The 27,725-nt window shown below is 45.7% G+C and overlaps 1 protein-coding gene across 1 annotated transcript in view; it reads left to right on the top strand.

Annotated features, from left to right (window-relative positions):
• Positions 1 to 12,901: 12,901 nt before the first annotated feature.
• DCT (dopachrome tautomerase) overlaps positions 12,902 to 27,725 on the top strand; it is a 26,482-nt gene continuing 11,658 nt past the window's right edge. Inside the window, exons 1-6 of the mRNA XM_032974902.2 lie at positions 12,902 to 13,870; positions 20,127 to 20,426; positions 21,929 to 22,029; positions 24,331 to 24,497; positions 26,201 to 26,392; positions 27,555 to 27,690. Coding sequence (XP_032830793.2) covers positions 13,537 to 13,870; positions 20,127 to 20,426; positions 21,929 to 22,029; positions 24,331 to 24,497; positions 26,201 to 26,392; positions 27,555 to 27,690 — 1,230 coding nt within the window. The 5' untranslated portion in view covers positions 12,902 to 13,536. The remainder of the gene's footprint in view (positions 13,871 to 20,126; positions 20,427 to 21,928; positions 22,030 to 24,330; positions 24,498 to 26,200; positions 26,393 to 27,554; positions 27,691 to 27,725) is intronic.

Genomic DNA, 27,725 nt, shown 5'->3' with positions numbered 1-27,725 from the left:
AGACTATAGAACAGTAGATAGACTATAGAACAGTAGTTAGACTATAGAACAGTGCTTAGACTATAGAACAGTAGTTAGACTATAGAACAGTGGTTAGACTATAGAACAGTGCTTAGAGCGCTGCGCTCCGAACCCGGCGACCCGAATTGAATTCCCGGTTGAGCGCCAACACCAAGTGACGATTGGCTAAACCGGTCCTCTCCTAGGTCGACTCAGCCTCAAAATGAGTACGTGGAGGGGGGTGAGTTAACACGACCACTGGGAAGACAAAGGCATCGCGAAGGAGACGTGATCAGCGCTCGCCGCGGCTCTCCCCGAAAGATCAGATTTTCAGAGCACTTCTCATTTCGTCAGGCCATGAAAACCTACTACGCCGGTCTCAAAGAATACATGTGCTTTTTTTTTAAATCCACGATGCGATTTTCGCCTGTTTTACCCACAAGATCAGACGTACTCATGAAGGCTGTGCTTTGCAGGCCACTTTTGGCTGAGGTGGTGGTGTGGGCCTAAGCCAAAAGTGGCCTGCCATGCGCTGCTTTGATGAGTACGTACGCGCAGCCTGATCTTGTGGGTAAAGCTGCGATAAGCACAGCCGTTACCAGGTCATCGGGGAATTATTTGGCCATACGTTGGTGAAGGTAAGGGAGCGGAGGGCACGGAGATGGCCGCTCTGTGACTGCTCTATGGGCCAGGGGACGTCAGGTCGGGAGGTCTCGCTGTGGATGCTCTCTCTGCGTTCTCTTCTGGTCGGTTTTGTCGCTCGCTTTCCAGTGATTTGGGGCTGTGCAGGGTTGGCCAAAGCGGATTGGGAAAACTGAGCTCGGTCAAGCGGCCGGTGGAGGTTTCGATTTTCTTTCCAAACACCCACGCACGAGGTGTCATTTGTGGGCTTTAACTGGTAGAGTACAATAGTTTAGTTTTTGTTTGTATATTTTTCTTGTCGTGATTTACTTTATTTTCCGACACTTTGCACTCCCATCGCGTTCTTGTGTTGTTTGTTGTTGTAGCGTTCTGACCCGCCTCTACTGGCAATCTGTAGCTCATCGGATTCTTCCAGTATGAACAAATAGACTTTCCGATTCTGAATTGAAAGACAAAAAAAACCGCGTCAGCCGCCACACCGCGTTTCACCATCGCTCTGGCCTGGCCCTCGCTGCTTTAAAACATACGCGCACTGCCACAAAAAACACTCGTTATCATCATCATCATCATGATAACAATCAATAGTTAACACATTCAACAATGGAAGCGGGAACAAGATGAAGAGAAACACTACTGGTACGTCGTGATATTTTTTTTTATTGTTTTATATATTTTTTATTATTTTATTGTTTCCCTTCAACGTGACTTTACCGAAAGAGCTAAGAATATGAATATAAACACGACACTCTGTGTGTGTGTTTCCCCGCCAAAACTGCCACAAATGTCCGAGCTCAACGCGCCAAGCTCCGCACGACGTATTTTGAGCCGGATGTAAATTCCTACGGTGCACAGAAACTCTGAATTGTGTGTCCCTTCGTCACAGTGCTGGAGGCAAGCTGCACAAACTCTGCACAAAATTCACACTAAAATAACATTTAACTCTCGCCAAAAAAAAAACCCCACTTTCCTAGGCCACAGCCTAACCCAGTGCATATTTTAATAACGAATCGTAACCCTGCGTCAGCCACTCAAGAGTTAACCATGTCTGCAAAAGGTAATAAAAACATAGCCTTCATGGCTGCATTTCACCGCCTCACCTCGAGGAAGAGATTCACGTTTCTAACTAACTTTTCCCTCCAAAAACACCACGGTAAAATCCCCCAACAATCCGTAATCCATTAATCTGCAAATTCATCGCTGTACTCACGTGATTTGATCAGTCGAAAATACTTTGTTTGTTGGACTTGGAAATCAAGCCGATAGAAAAGTGCTCAAAAATCCCCATAACACATTTTAGATTTAAAGCTTTCGTGACTGCAGGGATTCATATTCTTGGTTCTTTACCGAAAGAACCACGAATATGAACCCCATAACACATATTCTTGTTTCTTTCGGTAAAGTCACGTAGAAGGGAAACAATAAAATCATAAAAAATATAAAACAATAAAATTCTCACGACGTTGCGACTACAACACAAGCAATCATCATCAGGCGTGAAAACCACAGCAAGGAAATTGTTTCCCTTCTACGTGACTTTACCGAAAGAACCAAGAATATGTGTTATGGGGCTCATAATTCTTGGTTATTTCGGTAAAGAACCAAGAATATGAATCCCAAGAAAATTCTTGCTGTGGTTTTTCACACCTGACGATGATTGCTTGTGTTGCAGTCGAAACGTCGTGAGTATTGCACTGTCCCATAACACATGTTGGATTCGGGTCCGAGATCAAGTCTCGTCGTCTCATAAGTCGGCGAATTTTCTCCCGGATTTGTGAAACAGCACGGCGCTTTCCTTCCCCCGCAACCCGAGGCGAACACGCACTCGGACTGCAGAACTCCCCTGCACGCCATGCGCTCTACAGACTGCACGATGTGGTCTCCCCCATATCGGCGCGGGTTATTGGGAGTTCTGCCCGTATTGTGCGTGTCTCAACAACCAAATTGTCAGTCTCCCCCCCCCCCGCACCCACTACCCTGTCATCTTTAAACCTAAATAATAGATGTTAGGGTTAGGCCACGTGACCTCCTAAGCAAATAGTGTCAACTCTGAATTCGTCAATGAGTGTGCTATGCCTGGTGGTGCGACTACAATCTGAGTACCTGGAGAAACCGCCCCCCCCCCCAAAAAGACAAAGATCCCCCGTGTAGCCTTAACAGACTGTAGGGGCAAGTTCTGTTAGCGAGCACTTATGAAGGCCGGCACGGTATACGAGGGGGTGGGTGGCCAGCACCACGCCCGACCGCCTTTGTCTCCCCAGCGGCGATGTTTACTACGCATCGCACCAGGTACCCATTTGAGGCTGAGTCGACCTAGGGGAGGCCCGGGACCGGTTCAGATAATCGTTACCGGTGTTGGCCGTGAGCGAGAATCGAACCCGGGTCACCGGCTTCGTAGCGCAGCGCACTAACCGCTACACCACCGCTCCGCACACAGACACGAGGGGATATTACCGTGCTATGGACTGGTCATTTCATAGCTCAACGAGCCAACACCGAGCCGTCTACTCGCCTGCCACTGCCAAATATCCAAACTGAGGAGGGGAGGGGAGGGGCAGTTTTGTGTTCCTCAGCCTCTTCTCTAAGCGTTATCCACACCTCATCCACAACCACCACGCCACTGCAGGGCTGTGTGGATTAGGAATCTAATTCTCTTGTGCACAGAGTGTGGGGGAGGGGGAGCGTTTTTGTCTTGGCCATGGATTCCTTCCTTGATATGGGGATTATGGGGGTTCTGCATCGCCTGCCTTGGGACTGTGTATGTGTGTACACGCGTGAACACGGAAACCCTCAGGACATTGGCGTGATAATGTCAGCTTGCCCTGTGCCCGCGTGTTCTGAGTGCACTCCACTGTGAACCATGTCAAACGGGCTACTCTCTCTGTGTGTGTGTGCGCGTGCACGAGTTGGGTTTACACATTCGGGCGACACAAAGACACGCTTTGTTATTTTGACACGTACGCATTTGTGACCAATATTATTCATGAATCTTGTGGATTTACTCTCCAACACACCGGTGGCCTGAAGTAGTAACTGATTGGCACGTTTCGTTTACTTGACAAATCTTATGAGTTGGCTATGTCAGGTGGTGGCGGGCTACGACACATTTATACTTGAGTGGTCTCACCCAAAAACCTTTGTTATCAAAGACATTGTACAACGTAAGAGCCACCATAGTCGTATTTTGTAAAATTCCATATATCGTGCAGTGAATATCAAGTCTCGACTGATATATATTTCCAAATAAATATATATTTTTAAATATTTTAGTTTCTGACAAACTAAATTTTGGAGTTAAAGAGCAATTGCCAGTGAAATGAGTGTCCCTACAAACATTGCACCGAATAATTGATGGAAAGAGAGTCATTGATCCCCAAGCTCCTTTAACTATTTAACTGATGGCACGCCTTTGTTGAATGTTTTATTATTGGACTTATTGTTATGCTTTTAATCCAGTAACGCCTTAACTGAGCCTCAAGACCATTTTCAGGAGGGTCCTGCCAAGTGTGTTCGCAGTCGGGATCGATGCTGCTCTGTAATCCCAAATGAGTAACTTACATGAACTGAAATTTAGATTTAAAGCTTTCGTGACTGCAGTAATTCATATTCTTAGCTCTTTCGGTAAAGTCACGTTGAAGGGAAACAATAAAATAAATTTTAAACAATAAAATAAATAAATAAAATATACATTATATAATAAATAACATATATTTCATTGTTTCCCTTCAACGTGACTTTACCGAAAGAGCTAAGAATATGAATTACATGAAGTGGTTCAGCATTGCGATGTGTGGCCAATACCGGTTACATTGTGGGGGGGGGGGGGGTATAGGAGGAAACCAGCGTAAGTATGTATGTAAGCTGAACTTCTTTCGGGTCGTACATAGCCAACCGCGCTAATCGGAGGTGCGGGGGAAGGACAAAAAAACCAAACACAAACAGCAGTTATATTCTTAGTTTTTTCGGTAAAGTCACGTTGAAGAGAAACAACAAAATAACAAAATATATATAAAACAATAAAAAATTCTCACGACGTTTCGACCATAACTCAAACGGTCATCATCAGGTGTGTCGGTTTGCATAAATTTATTTTGAAAACGGCATATTTATTTATTTATTTATATATAAATAACGTTTGCGTCACGCGCAACGATTGGCTGTTTGCCAGGACTAGTCCATCTATTTTTTGAAAAGAGGAGGGGGGAGACGAAATTTGTTTTTATGTATGCTGTCTGAAAGCCACTGTAAGCGTGAACAATCAATCAAGAACTGAAATGATTTATCAAATCTTTCCAATGATTGCTAAGATAGAATCCATCTTCTCGGTTGAAATTGTCTCTGTGTTTGTATATGTGGATAGCCTCATGAACGAATCTCTCATGGAAGCCAGATGGCTTACAAAGAACCTCTGTCTTGGAAAAGTCAATGGCATGTGAGCCTACTGAATTAGAACAATGATCTGCTACAGCCGAGGTGTTGGTCCTACCGTGTTTAAGGTCTGCTTTATGTTCACGAATGCGGTCCGAGATATGGCGTTTGGTTTCTCCAATGTAACTACTACCACAGAGGCAACTTAGTTTGTAGACACCAGGGTATTGTATGTCCGGAATCACATCTTTTACAGACGGAACCAGATCACGGATTTTATGTAATGTGTTGAAACGGACCTGGATCTTGTGTTTATTCAAGATTTTGGAGATCTTTTTTGTGATCCCAGCAATGTAGGGTAAAGTGATGGTTTTGAAAGGCTCCTCAAGAGGGTTCTTCTTCATGGTTTGAGTGATAGCTTTGCGGATTGTATAGTCGGAGTAACCATTAGCCCTAAGAGCTTGGTGTACGTGCTTGAGTTCACTGCTTATGTGTTCCTGGTCGGATATGCATTGGGCTCTATGATACAGAGTCTTGATGAGAGAATTCTTCTGTGATGGATGGTGGTGGGAATCCGGTTTCAGATAAGCATCCGTATGGGTAGCTTTCCTGTAGACAGAGTGGCTCATTGAACCATCAGGTCTCTTTTTAATTAGGACATCCAAAAAAGGTATCTTGCCATCTATTTCGACTTCCATGGTAAATCTGATGGCTGGGTGTATGGAATTGATGTGGTCGAAGAATTGGTCTAGAGCAGGCCGGCCATGTGGCCAGATGACAAAAGTGTCATCCACGTACCTCTTCCATAAGGTTGGGCGCAGAGTGGCAGTCTGCATGGCGTCAGTCTCAAATTTCTCCATGAAAATGTTAGCTATAACTGGAGAAAGGGGGGAGCCCATTGGGGTGCCCTCAGTTTGTTTGTAGAAAGTTCCATTCCAAGTGAAGTATGTATTGGTTAAACAGTGTCTCACCAGGGGGGGTACCTCAGTGTTTAGTCCTTGATGAACCAAGTCTTCAATGATTGCAATGGTGTCAGGTACAGGAACCTTGGTGAATAAGGAAACTACATCAAAACTGACAAGCAGGTCGTCTGGGGACAGGGAAATACCCTTGATTGTTGATACCAGGTGAGTAGAATTTTGTACCGCAGAGGTGGTCTTTCCAGTGAAAGGACGCAGGATTTCAGACAAAAAACGAGCTAGTTTGTAGGTGGGGGAGCTGATAGTAGAAACTATGGGACGAAGAGGTGTATCAACTTTATGTATTTTTGGTAAGCCGTATAATCTTGGTGGCCTGGCAGCAGAAGGTTTCAACGAAAACTGTTTAGATTGATCAATTAATGCGGTTGAATCAGAAATTATTTTGTTGGTTTGTGTGACGAGGCTGTTGGTGGGATCTCTTTTTATTTTTGTATAACTACCATCGTCGAGTAATTCTTTAATTTTGTTGTTGTATTCTATTTTATCCATGATAACAGTAGCATTGCCTTTGTCAGCTGAGAGAACTACAATATCATTCCTCTTTTTTAATTTATATAATTCAAAACGCTCATCTTTGCTGAGGTTGCTAGCTGGCATCTTAGCGTTTTTGAGGGTTGCAGCGATTTCAGATCTTGCTACGTCTGCAGCGATGTGACCCAGGCCCCTGAGAGCAACGTCTACTTGGGCAATTATATCATTAACTGGTATGTGTTTAGGTGTGACTGCAAAGTTTAGACCTTTAGCTAAAACGGATTTCAGACCATCGGAAATAGAACTGTTACTGCGATTAATTACGACTTTATTAACGTCTAACTTTTTGGTGTGTGGGTCCGGTCTTTTGTTTAAGAGGAGGTTAAATTTGGAAATCAGGTTTTCCTTACATTTGGTCGACATAGTAGCAGCTGAAGAGGCAGTCATATTGTCTACATGTTCCCAATCCGATGTGGACATTATTGCCGTCAATGATAAGTGTGATTTGTAGAGTGTCTTGTCTAACTGATCTAGTTCTGTGCGTATAAGTCTGATTTTTTCTGAGATAAGAGCTAAGCTAGTTTTGAAAAGAATTCGTTTCGCATTAGAAGAAGTTACAGTAGCAGAGGTGAGTGTAAATGCGATTGGTATTACCCCAGAGTCGCGGCATCTCTTCAGGAAGGTGAGAGACTCGATCAGCTGAGCTTTCTTATCCCGGAGTTTGTTGAAGGATCTTAAAGTTATGTGAAAACCCTCCCCGTAGAGGCGATTAAATTTTGATTTAAAGCTTTCGTGACTGCAGTAATTCATATTCTTAGTTTTTTCGGTAAAGTCACGTTGAAGAGAAACAACAAAATAACAAAATATATATAAAACAATAAAAAATTCTCACGACGTTTCGACCATAACTCAAACGGTCATCATCAGGTGTGTCGGTTTGCATAAATTTATTTCGAAAACGGCATATTTATTTATTTATATATAAATAACGTTTGCGTCACGCGCAACGATTGGCTGTTTGCCAGGACTAGTCCATCTATTTTTTGAAAAGAGGAGGGGGGAGACGAAATTTGTTTTTATGTATGCTGTCTGAAAGCCACTGTAAGCGTGAACAATCAATCAAGAACTGAAATGATTTATCAAATCTTTCCAATGATTGCTAAGATAGAATCCATCTTCTCGGTTGAAATTGTCTCTGTGTTTGTATATGTGGATAGCCTCATGAACGAATCTCTCATGGAAGCCAGATGGCTTACAAAGAACCTCTGTCTTGGAAAAGTCAATGGCATGTGAGCCTACTGAATTAGAACAATGATCTGCTACGGCCGAGGTGTTGGTCCTACCGTGTTTAAGGTCTGCTTTATGTTCACGAATGCGGTCCGAGATATGGCGTTTGGTTTCTCCAATGTAACTACTACCACAGAGGCAACTTAGTTTGTAGACACCAGGGTATTGTATGTCCGGAATCACATCTTTTACAGACGGAACCAGATCACGGATTTTATGTAATGTGTTGAAACGGACCTGGATCTTGTGTTTATTCAAGATTTTGGAGATCTTTTTTGTGATCCCAGCAATGTAGGGTAAAGTGATGGTTTTGAAAGGCTCCTCAAGAGGGTTCTTCTTCATGGTTTGAGTGATAGCTTTGCGGATTGTATAGTCGGAGTAACCATTAGCCCTAAGAGCTTGGTGTACGTGCTTGAGTTCACTGCTTATGTGTTCCTGGTCGGATATGCATTGGGCTCTATGATACAGAGTCTTGATGAGAGAATTCTTCTGTGATGGATGGTGGTGGGAATCCGGTTTCAGATAAGCATCCGTATGGGTAGCTTTCCTGTAGACAGAGTGGCTCATTGAACCATCAGGTCTCTTTTTAATTAGGACATCCAAAAAAGGTATCTTGCCATCTATTTCGACTTCCATGGTAAATCTGATGGCTGGGTGTATGGAATTGATGTGGTCGAAGAATTGGTCTAGAGCAGGCCGGCCATGTGGCCAGATGACAAAAGTGTCATCCACGTACCTCTTCCATAAGGTTGGGCGCAGAGTGGCAGTCTGGATGGCGTCAGTCTCAAATTTCTCCATGAAAATGTTAGCTATAACTGGAGAAAGGGGGGAGCCCATTGGGGTGCCCTCAGTTTGTTTGTAGAAAGTTCCATTCCAAGTGAAGTATGTATTGGTTAAACAGTGTCTCACCAGGGGGGGTACCTCAGTGTTTAGTCCTTGATGAACCAAGTCTTCAATGATTGCAATGGTGTCAGGTACAGGAACCTTGGTGAATAAGGAAACTACATCAAAACTGACAAGCAGGTCGTCTGGGGACAGGGAAATACCCTTGATTGTTGATACCAGGTGAGTAGAATTTTGTACCGCAGAGGTGGTCTTTCCAGTGAAAGGACGCAGGATTTCAGACAAAAAACGAGCTAGTTTGTAGGTGGGGGAGCTGATAGTAGAAACTATGGGACGAAGAGGTGTATCAACTTTATGTATTTTTGGTAAGCCGTATAATCTTGGTGGCCTGGCAGCAGAAGGTTTCAACGAAAACTGTTTAGATTGATCAATTAATGCGGTTGAATCAGAAATTATTTTGTTGGTTTGTGTGACGAGGCTGTTGGTGGGATCTCTTTTTATTTTTGTATAACTACCATCGTCGAGTAATTCTTTAATTTTGTTGTTGTATTCTATTTTATCCATGATAACAGTAGCATTGCCTTTGTCAGCTGAGAGAACTACAATATCATTCCTCTTTTTTAATTTATATAATTCAAAACGCTCATCTTTGCTGAGGTTGCTAGCTGGCATCTTAGCGTTTTTGAGGGTTGCAGCGATTTCAGATCTTGCTACGTCTGCAGCGATGTGACCCAGGCCCCTGAGAGCAACGTCTACTTGGGCAATTATATCATTAACTGGTATGTGTTTAGGTGTGACTGCAAAGTTTAGACCTTTAGCTAAAACGGATTTCAGACCATCGGAAATAGAACTGTTACTGCGATTAATTACGACTTTATTAACGTCTAACTTTTTGGTGTGTGGGTCCGGTCTTTTGTTTAAGAGGAGGTTAAATTTGGAAATCAGGTTTTCCTTACATTTGGTCGACATAGTAGCAGCTGAAGAGGCAGTCATATTGTCTACATGTTCCCAATCCGATGTGGACATTATTGCCGTCAATGATAAGTGTGATTTGTAGAGTGTCTTGTCTAACTGATCTAGTTCTGTGCGTATAAGTCTGATTTTTTCTGAGATAAGAGCTAAGCTAGTTTTGAAAAGAATTCGTTTCGCATTAGAAGAAGTTACAGTAGCAGAGGTGAGTGTAAATGCGATTGGTATTACCCCAGAGTCGCGGCATCTCTTCAGGAAGGTGAGAGACTCGATCAGCTGAGCTTTCTTATCCCGGAGTTTGTTGAAGGATCTTAAAGTTATGTGAAAACCCTCCCCGTAGAGGCGATTAAATTTTGATTTAAAGCTTTCGTGACTGCAGTAATTCATATTCTTAGTTTTTTCGGTAAAGTCACGTTGAAGAGAAACAACAAAATAACAAAATATATATAAAACAATAAAAAATTCTCACGACGTTTCGACCATAACTCAAACGGTCATCATCAGGTGTGTCGGTTTGCATAAATTTATTTTGAAAACGGCATATTTATTTATTTATTTATATATAAATAACGTTTGCGTCACGCGCAACGATTGGCTGTTTGCCAGGACTAGTCCATCTATTTTTTGAAAAGAGGAGGGGGGAGACGAAATTTGTTTTTATGTATGCTGTCTGAAAGCCACTGTAAGCGTGAACAATCAATTAAGACCTGAAATGGTTTATCAAATCTTTCCAATGATTGCTAAGATAGAATCCATCTTCTCGGTTGAAATTGTCTCTGTGCTTGTATATGTGGATAGCCTCATGAACGAATCTCTCATGGAAGCCAGATGGCTTACAAAGAACCTCTGTCTTGGAAAAGTCAATGGCATGTGAGCCTACTGAATTAGAACAATGATCTGCCACGGCCGAGGTGTTGGTCCTACCGTGTTTAAGGTCTGCTTTGTGTTCACGAATGCGGTCCGAGACATGGCGTTTGGTTTCTCCAATGTAACTACTACCACAGAGGCAACTTAGTTTGTAGACACCAGGGTATTGTATGTCCGGAATCACATCTTTTACAGACGGAACCAGATCACGGATTTTATGTAATGTGTTGAAACGGACCTGGATCTTGTGTTTATGTTTGTGTTTATTCAAGATTTGAATAAACACAAGATCCAGGTCCGTTTCAACACATTACATAAAATCCGTGATCTGGTTCCGTCTGTAAAAGATGTGATTCCGGACATACAATACCCTGGTGTCTACAAAATAAGTTACCTCTGTGGTAGTAGTTACATTGGAGAAACCAAACGCCATGTCTCGGACCGCATTCGTGAACACAAAGCAGACCTTAAACACGGTAGGACCAACACCTCGGCCGTGGCAGATCATTGTTCTAATTCAGTAGGCTCACATGCCATTGACTTTTCCAAGACAGAGGTTCTTTGTAAGCCATCTGGCTTCCATGAGAGATTCGTTCATGAGGCTATCCACATATACAAGCACAGAGACAATTTCAACCGAGAAGATGGATTCTATCTTAGCAATCATTGGAAAGATTTGATAAACCATTTCAGGTCTTAATTGATTGTTCACGCTTACAGTGGCTTTCAGACAGCATACATTATAAAAAAAATTCGTCTCCCCCCTCCTCTTTTCAGAATATAGATGGACTAGTCCTGGGTAAACTGCCAAATCGTTGCGCGTGACGCTAACATTTTTTAATAAATAAATAAATGCGTCGTTTAAAAATAAATGTATGCGAACCAACACATCTGAAGACGACCGTTTGAGTTATGGTCGAAACGTCGTGAGAATTTTTTATTGTTTTATATATTTTATTATTTTGTTGTTTCTCTTCAACGTGACTTTACCGAAAAAACTAAGAATATGAGTGCATCTATGTTCGGAAAAGAGGAGGGGGGAGACGAAAATAATGGATGCGGTCTGAAAGCCATCGTAAGCGTGAACAATCAATTAAGACCCGAAATGATTTATCAATTCAAATCCTTCCCCCTCCTCTTTTTCCGAACATAGATGGACTCGTCCATCTGAATAACTGCCAAATCGCTCTCCGTGGTGCTAACGTTAAGAAAAACCCGCAACTTTTTTCAAATTTGCTTCCTGTGGTTTTCACACCTGATGATGATTGCTTGTGTTGCAGTCGAAACGTCGTGATAATTTTATTGTTTTATATTTTTATTATTTTATTGCTTCCCTTCTACATGGTGACTTTACAGAAAGAACCAATAATATGAGTGACCTGTTTGACATGGTTCACAGTGGAGGATAGTCTCATGAGACAGGGCACAGGGCAGACTGACGTTACATCAACGTTCTCAATGACTCTTGGTCTCACACACACGGTCCCAATGCATGTGATGCACACCCCCATATTAAGAGGTCATGCATAGCCAAGAAAAAAAACTTTCTAAGAGTACCAGGAGGAACCCCATGGAGAATAGGGGGAGGATCATACAAACTCCACACAGTCACCCGAGTCAGGATTCGAACCCAGGCTTATGCTGTTCAGCAACGCGCGACCCTGCTGCACACCATAGACTGCCTTTGATGAGTTTTAAGCACGAAACTGTATAGTATTCACACTGGAAGCGCGATGCATTACTTAAGACAGTGCAGCGAATGTGCAAATGCAATTTACAAGCTGTGGTAGATGCATATTGCAAGAATCGCCATTACAAACAAACAATCTATATTGTATCGCGTCGTGAAAAAGTATCACGCGGCAAACCCCTGGTACTTGGCGAGTAATGTCGGGGACTATCTGGGTGCATGGCGTTGCATCGAGATGAGAAGTCGGGGTCGCCATACCAAATTTGGTTCTGCGCTTAATTTTGATCAATTCCGGCACTTGACGACGAACCCATCAGTTTGCATGTCGTGCAGCAAAAGTGCTCCCCTCTCTCGTCTGGGCCAAGAGGTAACCTGGGGCGCTCTCAGATGGAGCCCTGCGATATCTGCTTCTGTGGCAGGGGCCCAGAGTTACAAGTCTAATCGAATTTAGTGCCACCAGAACTCTGACACAAAAGGGTCAGACTGCTCCGCGGAAGATTGCGAATAGCCACTTCGTCTCGTGACAAAAGCGATGGCGAGAGCACAATCGTGATCAAATTGTGGGGTAAATGCCAACAACAAAAACAGTCACACAATACGTGACCCTTCACTTCGATGAGCGCATGCCAAAGTTTTACCAATCCACCACTCCAATCAAACAAAACAACGCGTGATGGTCAGACGGGTGCCCATCTGACCATCACGAGTTAGGGTTGCTCAGTCACATTCCATTAAAAGCCCCTTCTGTTCAATTGTAAACCTTTGTATGTCTCATTATTACGTTCAGCCACCCCTCACCCACTCGCCTATGCACTACCCCGTGCCACGTGGAAGGGTTCTGCACAAATCCACTGACTGCCGTCCAGTCAGTCTCATTATTTCTCAGCCGTGAGCCCACACCGTGCTTGTGAAGAATCCAGCCAAGGCTGTGTTGGCAGTTTGCGGCGTTAACGGGGATGTGGAGAATTATTTCAGAGGCACAAATTCACCCGTCATCTTTAGCCGCTGTTGATAAACGTCCGATGTGATTTGTACCGAGTTGGTTCGTAATTTCAAAGCTGTAAATGAGAAACCTCATTAATACGGACACGGTGGTTCGTGTTTCCGACTCGATAAAAACCTCTATCGCGTGTTCTCTAAAAACAAACAAACAAAAAAACCGCGTTAGTGCTGTAGACACGTCAAACTCTGTCGGTGAGATAATTCGCTGTTTAATTTCGCTGGGCTGACCGAGAAAGTTTTATCTTATACACATCCTTAATTACGTTCAATTAGAATCGCGTTCCGCAAGTTAGACCTGGCACGTGGCTCATTATCGGTCGCAAACAAAAAAAAATCCAAACGCTATTTTACATTCGCTAACAGTACAACATTAACAACCACGCCGCCGTGCCCTGCGGCCAACCGCTCTGAATCACCGCGATGGAAACCTCCTCCGCTGTGGCGCCGCGTGGAGGGCCCCGTCCCGTCTCCCCGCTGCTGCTGCTGCTGCTGGTGGCCGCGACGGCACCGCAGCTGCCGTGCCGCGCTCAGTTCCCCAGGGCCTGCGCCACGGTGGCCGCGATCCGCTCCCGCGAGTGCTGCCCGCCGCTCTCGCCCGGTGCCAGCCAAGGCTGCGGGGCCGAGGTGGCTCGCGGCTCCTGCAGCGAGGTGAGGGCCGACCTGAGGCCCTGGTCGGGGCCGTACACGTTGCGCAACGTCGACGACCGGGAAAGGTGGCCTCTGAAGTTCTTCAACCGAAGCTGCGTGTGCAACGGTGAGCGTCGCCGGGACGAAGGACCTCCCGTCGGCACGCGGTCGGTTCTGGGTGGTACCAATTTATAGCACCAATTTATAGCAGCTTAAGAGTGCGGAGGGTCCAGGGTTGGCTCTGCGTGGTGCGAAAGAAGTTCAACGTACATCCGCACGGCACATTCAGTTATTCGTATGGCCGATGCGGATGTCGAGAAAATAACTATAATTTTACGTTGAGCTGGTTGAGCCCCAGATCATTGCAAGAGGAGTCGCGGAGTGCATCGCTGTGATGATGGCTCATTCCTACTTGCGAATCGGGGCGTTGAGTCGTTCTGTGATTTATTATCTGTTCTGGGTGGCCACAGTCACTGCACACTGGAGAGTTTAAACTTTTCCATTCGTGCATCAATCACAATCATTGATGGTTTGTCGCGCAACTGGCCGCAGATTCTAGAATGCGATGAGCGATGGTCTCATACAAATCACCGATTGACTTCATGAAAAATAATAACAACGCATTCCTTAAAATGTGGTATTTTACTTATTTTCTTTTCATATTTACAGCTCTTAGAATTTAACTGTTTGGTGTGATTAATATGATGAATACTGTTTACGAGGAATGTCAAATGTGTGCGAGTTAGTATGGATAGTCAGTATGGCAATTTGAAGGCCCTTCGCAAGTTGTTCCAAAGCTTGTCTCTGACACACGGTGGTGCGTTGACCACGCTGCAAATGAGATTTAATAAATGCGTGGAAAAAGACGTGGTTGATTCCACAGTAAGGGAATTGCAAAAGCAATGCAGGGATATTGGACACCGTTGTGATATGGGCACGTGTGTACCCACGCCAAATCTGCCCTATAAGACGTGGGCATGTAACGATGCATATATTGGCAAATTAATGTGTATTCTTATTTTCATGATAAATGAATCGAATCATACATGCGAGAATCAAACATACCATAATGGGGAGAATGTACAAACGAACGAGAAAAAAAATATAAGAAACAATCGGGACAGGGTAAAAACGAGACAAAAATAATGTATTCTTGAATGGTGACACTGATCAAATGTCTATGGGGAATGGTGTGTAGGAGGTCAATTGTAATGTGTCTCGTAATGATATTTGTAAGCTCCAAGAGTCAACACAAGCCACGCTGTTGAGAGCGAGGGGCCGACCCTTACGTGAGATGGTCTGGCTGACTGTAAATCATCAAATCATTGAACTACAGTACTTATAGAATATTAATGACATTGCTTCATTAGCATCCAATGCACGCAATTAATACTGAATACCAATTAATTAACTGAATATTTACTTTTTGGTTCTTTCGGTTAAGTTACGCAGAAAGAAAATCAATTAAATGATAGAATACGACGTTTCGATTGCAACACAAGCAATCATCATCAGGTACGAATGAATGAGAGAAAACAAAGCTAGTAAACTTATAAATAGAATGCGATACAACACAGAGAGTCGGCTAACATAACATTCAACACCCTACCTGGTTCATTACGTTCTTCTAAAGATTGCTAAATTTGAGAGAGAGACAAAACACAGTACAGGAGACACACAGAGACACATAAGCAGAGAGAGAGACACACACAAAGACACACAGAGAGAGACACACAGCATATACACACAGAGAGACACACACATAGGCACACAGAGAGAGACAACACAGAGACACACAGAGAGAGATAACACAGAGACACACAGAGAGAGACACACAGAGAGAGACAACACAGAGACACACAGAGAGAGACACACACATAGACACACAGAGAGAGACACACACAAAGACACACACAGAGAGACACACACAGAGACACACAGAGAGAGACACACACAAAGACACACAGAGAGAGACACACAACATATACACAGAGAGACACACACATAGACACACAGAGAGAGACAACAGAGAGACACAGAGAGAGAGACACACACATAGGCACACAGAGAGAGACACACCCAAAGACACACAGAGAGAGACACACACAGAGGCACACAGAGAGAGACACACACAAAGACACAGAGAGAGACACACAACATATACACACAGAGAGACACACACGTAGGCACACAGAGAGAGACACACAACATATACACACAGAGAGACACAGACATAGACGCACAGAGAGAGACACACACAAAGACACAGAGAGAGACACACAACATATACACACAGAGAGACACACACGTAGGCACACAGAGAGAGACACACAACATATACACACAGAGAGACACAGACATAGACGCACAGAGAGAGACAACAGAGAGACACACAGAGAGAAAGACACATACATAGGCACACAGAGAGAGACACACACACAACACACACACAGAGAGACACACACAGAGACACACAGAGAGAGACACACACAAAGACACACAGAGAGAGACACACAACATAGACACACAGAGAGAGATAACACAAAGACACACAGAGAGACAACACAGATACACACAGAGACAACACAGAGACACAGAGAGACAACACAGAGACACACAGAGAGAGACAACACAGAGACACAAAGAGAGACAACACAGACACACAGAGAGAGAGACAACACAGACACACAGAGAGAGACAACACAGATACACACACAGAGAGAGACAACACAGAGACACACAGAGAGAGACAACACAGAGACACAGAGAGAGACAACACAGAGACACAGAGAGAGATAACACAGAGACACACAGAGAGAGACAACACAGACACACAGAGAGAGAGAGAGACAACATAGACACACAGAGAGAGACAACACAGAGACACACAGAGACAACACAGAGACACACAGAGAGAGACAACACAGAGACACACAGAGAGAGACACACACAAAGACACACAGAGAGAGACAAACACAAAGACACACAGAGAGATAACACAGAGACACACAGAGAGAGACACATAACATAGGCACACAGAGAGAGATAACACAGAGACACACAGAGAGAGACAACACAGAGATACACAGAGAGAGACAACACAGAGACACAGAGAGAGACACACAGAGACACACAGAGAGAGACAACACAGAGACACAGAGAGAGACACACAGAGAGAGACAACACAGAGACACACAGAGAGAGACACACACATAGACACACAGAGAGAGACACACACAAAGACACACACAGAGAGACACACACAGAGACACACAGAGACACACACAAAGACACAGAGAGAGACACACAACATATACACACAGAGAGACACACACATAGGCACACAGAGAGAGACACACAACATATACACACAGAGAGGCACACACATAGACACAGAGAGAGAGACAACAGAGAGACACACAGAGAGAGAGACACACACATAGGCACACAGAGAGACACACACAAAACACACACAGAGAGACACACACAGAGACACACGGAGAGAGACACACACACAAAGACACACGGAGAGAGATACACAACATAGACACACAGAGAGATAACACAGAGACACACAGAGAGAGACAACACAGAGACACACAGAGAGAGAGACAACACAGAGACACACAGAGAGAGACAACACAGAGACACACAGAGAGAGACAACACAGAGACACACAGAGAGATACAACACAGAGACACACAGAGAGACACACACAGAGACACACAGAGAGACACACACATAGACACACAGAGAGAGACAACACAGAGACACACAGAAAGACACACACAGAGACACACAGAGAGACACACACAGAGACACACAGAGAGAGACACACACAAAGACACAGTGAGAGACACACAACATAGACACACAGAGAGAGATAACACAGAGACACACGGAGAGAGACACACACAGAGACACACAGAGAGACACACACACAAAGACACACAGAGAGGGACAACACAGAGACACAGAGAGAGAGAGACAACACAGAGACACACAGAGATAGACACACACAGAGACACACAGAGAGACAACACAGAGACACACAGAGAGAGAGACAACACAGAAACACACAGAGAGAGACAACACAGAGACACACAGAGAGAGACAACACAGAGACACACAGAGAGAGATAACACAGAGACACACAGAGAGAGAGACAACACAGACATACAGAGAGAGACACACACAAAGACACAGAGAGAGACACACAACATATACACAGATAGACACACACATAGACACACAGAGAGAGACACACACAAAGACACACACAGAGAGACACACAGAGACACACAGAGAGACACACAAAGACACACAGAGAGAGACACACAACATAGACACGCAGAGAGAGATAACACAGAGATACACAGAGAGAGACAACACAGAGACACACAGAGAGACACACACATAGGCACACAGAGAGAGACAACACAGAGACACACAGAGAGACACACACATAGGCACACAGAGAGAGACACACAGAGACACACAGAGAGAGAGAGACACACACATAGGCACACAGAGAGAGACACACACAAAAACACACACAGAGAGAGACACACACAGAGACACACAGAGAGAGACACACACACAAAGACACACAGAGAGAGACACACAACATAGACACACAGAGAGATAACACAAAGACACACAGAGAGCGACAACACAGAGACACACAGAGAGAGACAACACAGAGACACAGAGAGAGACAACACAGAGACACACAGAGAGAGACACACAGAGAGAGACACACAGAGACACACAGAGAGACACACACAGAGACACACACAGAGAGAGAGATAACACAGAGACACACACAGACACACACAAAGACACACAGAGAGAGACAACACAGAGACACAGAGAGAGAGACAACACAGAGACACAGAGAGAGAGACAACACAGAGACACAGAGAGAGAGACAACACAGAGACACACAGAGAGAGACAACACAGAGACACAGAGAGAGAGACACACACATAGGCACAGAGAGAGATAACACAGAGACACACAGAGAGACACACACAGAGACGCACAGAGAGACACACACAGAGACACACAGAGAGAGACACACACAAAGATACACACAGAGAGACACACACATAGGCACACAGAGAGACACACACATAGGCACACAGAGAGAGATAACACAGAGACACACACAGAGAGACACACACATAGGCACACAGAGAGAGATAACACAGAGACACACAGAGAGACACACACATAGGCACACAGAGAGAGATAACACAGAGACACACAGAGAGACACACACATAGGCACACAGCGAAACAACGCCTCTGTGTCGAGGCCTTAAATAGAGGGAGAACCAAAAAGTAATTTTCTGCAGTCACGAAAGCTCCAAATAAAGTTTGAAAATTTACTATTTAATGTTTCAAACTTCAGAACAAATATCACTACAGTTCGGTTTAATCCGAGTCACATGAATCACCGCGTGAAGCACAGCAGGATTAGTTTCTGACGGGCTTGAAGCAAAACAAGGTTAAAGAGAGCTATGCACGTACGTGTGTTGAACTTCTTTCGCACCGTATGTAGCCACAACCGCGGTCATTGGAGGTGCCGAGGGAAGGACAACGAACTAAACACAGAAGTTCCGCACAACACACAAGCAGAACATTGCATTGCTTCAGAATTGTTAGAGACAGCCATCTGGATGCCATTGCCCACCGAGTGTCCTACTGCACGCGGCTTCATTAGCGCACGGACAGTGGTTATTGGGCCGGAGTTTGGTTCAACTTTGAAATATTTATCAATTGAAACAAAAATTACAGACACATTTTTTAATTGGTAAGCCAATTTTTGGCTTACTCTCGAGTCCGGCTTTGAGAGGTTCCGCTAATGGACTCTGTTGTCATTCATCAAATCGCCTGCCACACGTCTCGTCGACTAAGATCTCCCCGTGTGGCCATCAACATACTGTTGGGTGCAAGTGCTGTTAGCGAGCACCTATTAAGGCCGGCGCGATGGGCCGCGCCTGGCCGCCTTGGTCTCCGCCGGTGTTGACTCTACCTATCGGGGAGGGCCCGGCCGGTTCAAGACATTCGCTATTGATCCATGAGCGGCAATCGAAGCACGCGCGCTAACCGGTGCACCACCGCTCCTCGCCCCGGCCCCTAACCTCCCCGCCACTCGCACAAATAAAGATCCACCTAATAGCCTTTACAGACTGTTGAGGGGCAAGTGCTGTTAGCGAGCACCTGTGAACGCCGGCACGGCACACGAAGGGGGTTGGTTGGCCAGCACCCGGTACTGACTTGACACTGAGTCGACCTCGGGGTCCGTAGACGCGGCGTCGCCGCTGCCGCATACCCACCGCTCCGCCGGTCTCACAAGCAGCACGTGGGGGCGCGCAGGTAACTTCTGGGGCCACAACTGCGGGCAGTGCCGGCCGGGCTGGGCGGGCACCTCGTGCGATGCGCGAGCCCCGACCGTGGTTCGTCGCGACGTGCGGAGCCTGTCGCCGAGCGAGAGGGCCGCCCTGCTGGGCGCCCTGCAGCTCGCCAAGGAGACGCCGCACCCGGACTACGTGGTGTCCACCAACCACTGGCTCGGCATCCTGGGGCCCGACGGGAACAGCCCCATGTTCAGCGACGTTTCGGTGTACGACTACTTCGTGTGGCTGCACTACTACTCCGTGCGGGACACCCTGATGGGTGCGTTTGGGCCGTCCGGAGAAAGCTCTTCCCCGGGGACGGTGGTCGTTCTCAAGCCGCGTTCTTTGGGTCTTTCGGTAAAGTCACGTGGATAGGTTGAAAGAAAATAGCAAGAAACCACGACGACGTTTCGACCGCAACGCAAGCGATCGCCATCAGAAAGGGAGGGGGAGGGGGGGTAAAAAACGTCGTCTTAGTTTTTTGTTATTTTCTTTCAACCTATCCACGGGTTTTTATCAGAGATTTGTTCACGAGGCAATTCAGATCTACAAGCACAGACACAATTTCAACCGAGAAGATGGTTTCAAATTAAGCAACCATTGGAAAGATGTTCTAAATCGAACTAAACATTAAACTAATTTTCAATGGTACAGTATATTTTTTCAAGTAGTGGTACCCCAAAACTTTCGCAGCTCTTAAAAATTCCCTTTTCACACCATCAATAGGTAAACTCCCCCTCCCCCCCCCGCGCCAAACGGCAAGTCCACCCGCACGTACACCACCTCTATGCTAAGTCGGCCAATCAAATGCTAATTTTTATGCTAATTCCTTTGTCAAGGCACCTTGTTTCCTCGCACACAGCTTAAAGGTCGCGGTCTGAGCGTGGCTGTGTTTCACTCCAGCGCTGTCCTCGAGACAGCCTGGTCCCTTCACCCGATGAAGGCCGCTTGTGTGGTGGCCGAAACGTCGTGATTTTTGTTGTTTTATTTTATTTTTTACCTACGTGACTTTACCGAATAGAACCAAAGAGTATTTACCGAAAGACCCCAAAGGATATGAATTCCTGCAGTCACGACGGAAGCTTTAAGTCGAGATGTATTCTCAACCTTGTTTGGCTACTGCTGTACCCTCCTGCCGCGCACTTGTTGAAGATTGTTTCGACCAAGTACGCAAGCTGCCTCCCCCCCCCCCTCCCCCATGCCTGACCCAGCACGGTTCTGAGCAATGAATCCATGAATAAGCAACATTCTACGTGATTCTCCTAACTATTTGAGCAACTGCGAGCGAATATGGAAACATAACGGATCCTACATCATTAGACCTCCTATGCCAGTACCAAAGCATAATAATAATAATAGGGGTTTCCCCTTTTTTTTTCTTAGCAACAAAACTGAAACCTTTTCACAAGAATTCATGTTCTGCATTAACCACAATACCTGCGATTGGGTCGAGGCTCGAAAGCAAAGTCGTCCCTGGCGTGGACCAATCAGGTTCAAGGACAATGCCACATATATTATCAGAGTGTGTTTTTTATGTTTGCATTTTGACTGCAGGTATTGCGGTTAATGCAGAACATGAATCCTCGTAAAAAGGTTTCAGCTTTGTTGCCAGGAAGAAAAAATGGAGAAAAAAATCCCCTATTACTATAACGGATCCTCTTCATGTATGACGTAATATGTTCGTGCTCAATGGTTACTCATTGAAACCAGTGGTTACTCGTTTTAAACTCACGACAGACTCTGCGTTACACTTCATCTTGTTCCTCCCCTATCTCTCCGAAGGTCCTGGCCGTCCCTTTACAGCCATCGACTTCTCACACCAGGGGCCGTCTTTCATCACCTGGCATCGGTACCACCTTCTCCTGCTCGAACGAGACATACAGGTCAAGGGACAAGCACAAGGCTCCGTTCAGTGCCGGATTAAGCGAGATGTTATAAAGGGGGTCCTAAATAAAATAAAAAAAACACGTAAATATTCAAACGCAATATTTTTACTTGCATAGTCAAGCGATTGTATCTTTTTCATTTGCTATACATCCAGATAATACGATAAGTCGCTAACCTTAAACACCCGGTCGTTCATAAAAGTCGAAGGCACTATAGTATTATAGTAATAGAGCAAGTGCTACCGGAATTGATAGCTTGAAAGCGTTTAGCGCGGGGCCCTTGAAAATGCTGGGCCCGTAGCTACATATGTAGCTACTTGTGCTACTAGGATAATCCGGCACTGGCTCCGTTAGCTTTCAGGGCTCGCCGCTTTCCTGGGGAGGCTCAACCACATGGTTGGAGCTGGCGGCTCCTCCCTCCAAGTTAGCCCCCGCCCACTTTTACATAGCCACGCCCGCTCAACTCTAGCCCCGTCCACACGTTGAGTTTTTGGAATTAGAAGTATATTATTTGGGTGTGGAGATGATTTTGTTATACAGTAAATCCCCGGGTTGCAGAAGACCCGACTTAGGAAAATCCGACTTTACGGAAATGCTCCCATAAATTATAAATCATGTTTAAAAAAAACATTTTAATATCCGGAAACGTTTGCGTTAGTTACGAGGGGTAAGCGCCACCTTACGCCTCGCTCCCCCAAACCACCATTAGGATGAAGGAAAATTGATTTTTTTGTAGCATTACGTGATTCTTTTATTCTTTTGTAGCATTGAGTAATTGTAAGGATTCTATGCTTGGAACTATATTTTTTGCCCCCGTGTTTCTATTGCTATCTTTTTTCATTTAAAGTTTATTTCATGAGAAATTTTACTGTATGTACTTTATTTAAGACAATTACATTTCGATTGCTTATGGTCTCAGCCAATAGCTATCAGTGAAGCCTCGGCCTAGCCTAATGCATGGTAAACAAACATCGGAAGTGTCTGCTCTCTGTTAACAATTAAAATTAAAATGTTTCGTGGTATTCATAAACAATTGTAACACATTATATGTTCCGTTAGTTTAATTATGGGGGTAGAGTTAAGGTAGAAATGAAAGAATCGTAGGAAGTGCAGAGTGTACGTACAGCGATACGATACAGGAAGCGATAGACAACGGATGACAGCGTGACATGGCACCGAGATAAAATAAACTCGTAATTGGGTAGGGGAGGCACAACTATTTCCGGCTATGGGATTTTATCGTTGATTTTGGGGGGAAATAATTTAGTTTCCAACATATAGAAATTCGGGTTACGGATCATTCTCGGGAACCTAACCCTTCCGTAACCCGGGGACTGCCTGTACTGTGCACATATATGTGTGGCGATTTTGAAAACGCCACGTCAATGCTATCTTGCCAAGATATACGCCTCATAATGAAATGTGAATCAAAGTAAAAAAAAAACACAGTGGTGTTTATTTATTATCAATTAAAAACACTGCTGGTATAAGAAGGCATAACATACAAAGCCCTGCATATAAACTGTACATACAATTGATAAACTATTGCCACCTCACAGCCACACCCTAACCCACAGCTCAACCCAACTGTCTGGGATCCCAGATAGTCTTCCACCCATCTATAATGCTACTTAATGTCCCAAAGGCTGTCTTGTTTGCGCCAAATTATCTGGCCTCATGATATGTACTGTATGCTAAACAACTTTCTATAAAGGGGAGTGGTCGGGGCTACCTGAGTAGTGGGTGGGGTCTGTGAGTAGAAGATACAGCCAGTGTCAGAAGCAGCCAATCCACTCACTGTGTGGGCAGGGATAGTTTTTGAGTGGGCGTGGCTATGCACACGTGAGGTAGTCAGCTCATGGCGTGGTTCCAGGTAAGCCATCCAGAAATGTGGTAGTGTATCCGAGTGTGCTAATGTTGTGTTTGCTTTTACATCTACGTTTTTCAACATGTGTGTGTACAGAGGCGGTGGGGAGCAGTAGTGGGAGCGGTGGTGTAGTGGTTAGCACACTGCATACGAACCCGGCAGCCCGAGTTCGATTCACGCTCATGGTCAACACCAGTGACGAATATCTGAACCGGTCGTGGGCCTCTCCTAGGTCGACTCAGTCTAAAATGAGTACCTGGTGCGGTGTGCAAACATTGCCACTGGGGAGACAAAGGCGGCCGGAGGGTGGTGCTGGCCACCCACCCCCTCGTGTGCCGTGCCCACTCTTCATGGGTACTACTCGCGAACCGGACTTTCCCCAGCAATCTGTTAAGGCTACACGGGGGATCTTTGTGTTTGTCTTTGTACAGAGGCTCACAGGAGATCCGTCATTCGCGCTTCCCTTCTGGGACTTTGCGACGGGCAGTGCCGCGTGTGACGTGTGCGTGGACGACCTCTTCGGGGGCCCTGACCCCGCAGAGCCCACTCTGCTGAGTCCAGTATCCCCCTTCTCCCAGTGGCAAATCGTCTGCAACAGGTGCCAGCATTCCCGGTTTAACAATAATTACGATGATATTTCTTATTTTGTTTCGCGATTTTTTTTTGCGATGGTGCATTGGCGGTGGTGCACAGGCACGAGTAACTTCAATTCAACAGATATGTCAATTACACTGCCCTCTCTAATATGGAGAAGGGCCATTGCCTGCTGTAGCACCTATTTTATATATTTTTCTTTTTGGGCAGTGTAATTGGTGATGTTTTGAGGGGTTTTTTTTGTTAATGAGCCTACTGACACAACTGAGCACGGATTTATTTATTTTTACCCACAGTTCGTAACGTGTGTGGGGGGCAGTGGCATAGCGATTAGGGCGCTGCGATATGGACCCGGCAAGCCGAGTTCAATTCCCTCTCACGGTCACCGACACTGGTGACGAATGATCTGAAGCGGTCCTGGGCCGCACGGTGCGAAAGAAGTGCAACGTACGTACAGCACATGGGCATGAGTCAGACAGTCGGGGACGACGTTGCTGTGAGGGTTTGACCATTTAAGTAATTTGTGAGTAATTGATCGAATTTGGACCATAAAAGGCTGGCACAGATGGCCTACTTTTTCATATATTATATATTAGCTAGCAGGAAGTACCCGGCGTTGCCCAGGTCTTAAAAATATTTCAAAACTACTCTTAAAAATCTAACAACAGTGCATACTGACTGTGGTGGTACCTGCTATGATTACAGCAGTGCATACTGACTGTGGTGGTACCTGCTATTCTTACAGTACTGCATACCAACTGTGGTGGTACATGCTGACTCTATAGCAGTATTTATCGAATCTATAGCACAAAGTACTCACCTGACAGAGTGGCGTGGTGGGGCCTAGTCCCGTGCAGAGCCTGCGGCCTCGCCTAGATTGTCCAGCCGGCCGAGGTGGCACCTTGGCAGGCTGAAGCTGGGCTGCTAACCCTGACCACCCCCTCCCCCCCAGCCACAATGTCCCCGGCCGCTCTGCAGTAATATCTACGACTTATAGTGGTAGCATCTAGTGACTGTATAGTAGTAATAACTGCACGCATCGGGGTGGGGGGACATGAAACAGTGAAGAATTTACCTGAGCGTTTAGTGTATTTTTATAGGATTTTTAACGCAAAAAGAAAATGTCCCCCTCACTCCCACTGAAGGTGTGCGACTTGGCATGGGCTGTCATCCCCACCAAAGGCGCATGAGTTGGTATGGTTGTGCACACGTCATAAATAAATAAATAAATAGGAAGCGCTCAGAAATCGCACTAAATCGCTAATTAAACTAATTTAAAGTTGACGTATGTGAAAAAGGAACAGCGCTTTCTCACCGCGGGGCTTATGGCGTGGTACCTGGCTATTTTTTTTTATGTAAACCCCACCGTTGGAGAGCCAAGCACGCGACCACACACAAACCCACACACAAACCCCGCCACAAACCCACACACTTAACTTTTTTACTTTTATATATAGTATATATAACGTCACGGAATCTTTAACAGTATTGACCTGGGGGCAATCTCTGGGCTCCAGCCGCGGACCTTTTTTCACGGCGCTGCGGGGAAATACGCCACCAGCGCCGTGGCGCCGTGCTACGTTCACCACCGCCGCCCCCGCACGGCGTTTCCGCGTGGGCTCGTGTCGCGTGTTCGGTCGCTCCACTTATGCTGCGGGGTGGGGGCGCGGGGGGGGGGGGGGGGAAACCCTGTGCGGGTGACTGCAGCTTGGACGAATACAACCTGCGAGTCACCCTGTGCAACGGATCGGCCGAGGGACCCATCCGTCGGAACCCGGGCGGCGACCTCTCCCACCCGGGGGCCGGGCGCCTGCCCACGCGCGACGACGTAGCCCAGTGCCTCGGCGTGGCGCGCTTCGATGGCGAGCCGTTTTGGACCAACTCCAGCCGCAGCTTCAGGTGGCACGAAAATAAAAAAAAACAAAAGGAAAACAAACATTAACCCCTTCTCCCGTTCCGAGATGTCTGCAGGTTCCAGGGATGGGGGGTGTCCCCTCCAGATTTGAAGTTTTCCTGACTGCAAGGATCCATACTCTTTGTTTCTTTCGGTAAAGTCACGTAGGTCGAAAAAATTATAAAAAATAAAATAATTTAAATAACGACGTTTCGATTGCAACACAAGCAATCATCATCAGGTGTGACAACCACAGCAAGAGCGTCTCGATTAGCTGTGATTTCTTGTCCCGTTGTCTGTTAAAAGCTCTAACAGATAAGTGGAATCCCTCCCCGTAGAGGTGGTTCATTCTAGATTACGTGACTTTACCGAAAGAACCAAAGAATATGGATTCTTGCAGTCACGAAAACTTCAAATCTAGAATGAACCACCTCTACAGGGAGGGATTCCACTTATCTGTTAGAGCTTTTAACAGACAACGGGACAAGAAATCACAGTTAATCGAGACGCTCTTGCTGTGGTTGTCACACCTGATGATGATTGCTTGTGTTGCAATCGAAATGTCGTGATTTAATTTAATTAACTTTTTATTATTTTTTCTACCAATGTGACTTTACCGAAAGAACCAAAGATTATGGGGGTGTCCCGTTCGCCGTTGAAGCTCGGAACGCGTGAGCAGTTCAGCGGAGAGGCATAGCACCGCTGTTTTGAAAGACATTGTACTCACCGCAGAGAACTGTAGCGATACGACCGCACTCGACGATAGCTGGTGCCAAACTGTGCCGCATGCCCTTCTGCATGGCCTTGTGCAAGCCTCGGTACTGATAAAGTTACTTTATTTTAGTTTTTCTTTCAGTTCCTTTCCAATGATGTACACGTCATTCGAACAGAATTGGTAGACAAACTGATGATGTACACATACGCCATCGGAATGGGAAAGGGTTAAAAAAATATATCAAAAATATATAGCCCTCGCGCACGCACGCAGCCAATTGGATCGCTCAACCCACACGGTGGACACCGTCTCGGGAGTTCTCCCTTGCACGATGGCGCCCACCGCCGTCTGGAACGTCCAACACCGCGCCCGAACAAACCCGCACGCGGTAGCTGCAGCGGTGGCGACGGAAACTCGCCCCGGCGCCACCCTGAGTCGTTCTCTTTGCCCAGGAACGCCTTGGAGGGCTACGACCACCCAGACGGGAGCTACGAGCCTGGGGTGCTGAGCCTCCACAACCTCGTGCATCGCTTCCTCAACGGCACGGGCGGCGCGTCCTTCTCGTCTGCCAACGACCCCGTGTTTGTGGTACGCCTAGTTGAGACGACACGCCAGTGCGCGTG

This window comes from Petromyzon marinus, chromosome 55, assembly GCF_048934315.1.
Source record: "Petromyzon marinus isolate PM22_M1 ecotype Great Lakes invasive population chromosome 55, UKy_Petmar_22M1.pri1.0, whole genome shotgun sequence".
Lineage (NCBI taxonomy): Eukaryota > Metazoa > Chordata > Hyperoartia > Petromyzontiformes > Petromyzontidae > Petromyzon > Petromyzon marinus.
The sequence above is the reverse complement of the archived record's forward strand: the minus strand, read 5'-3'. Positions and strand labels throughout refer to the sequence as shown.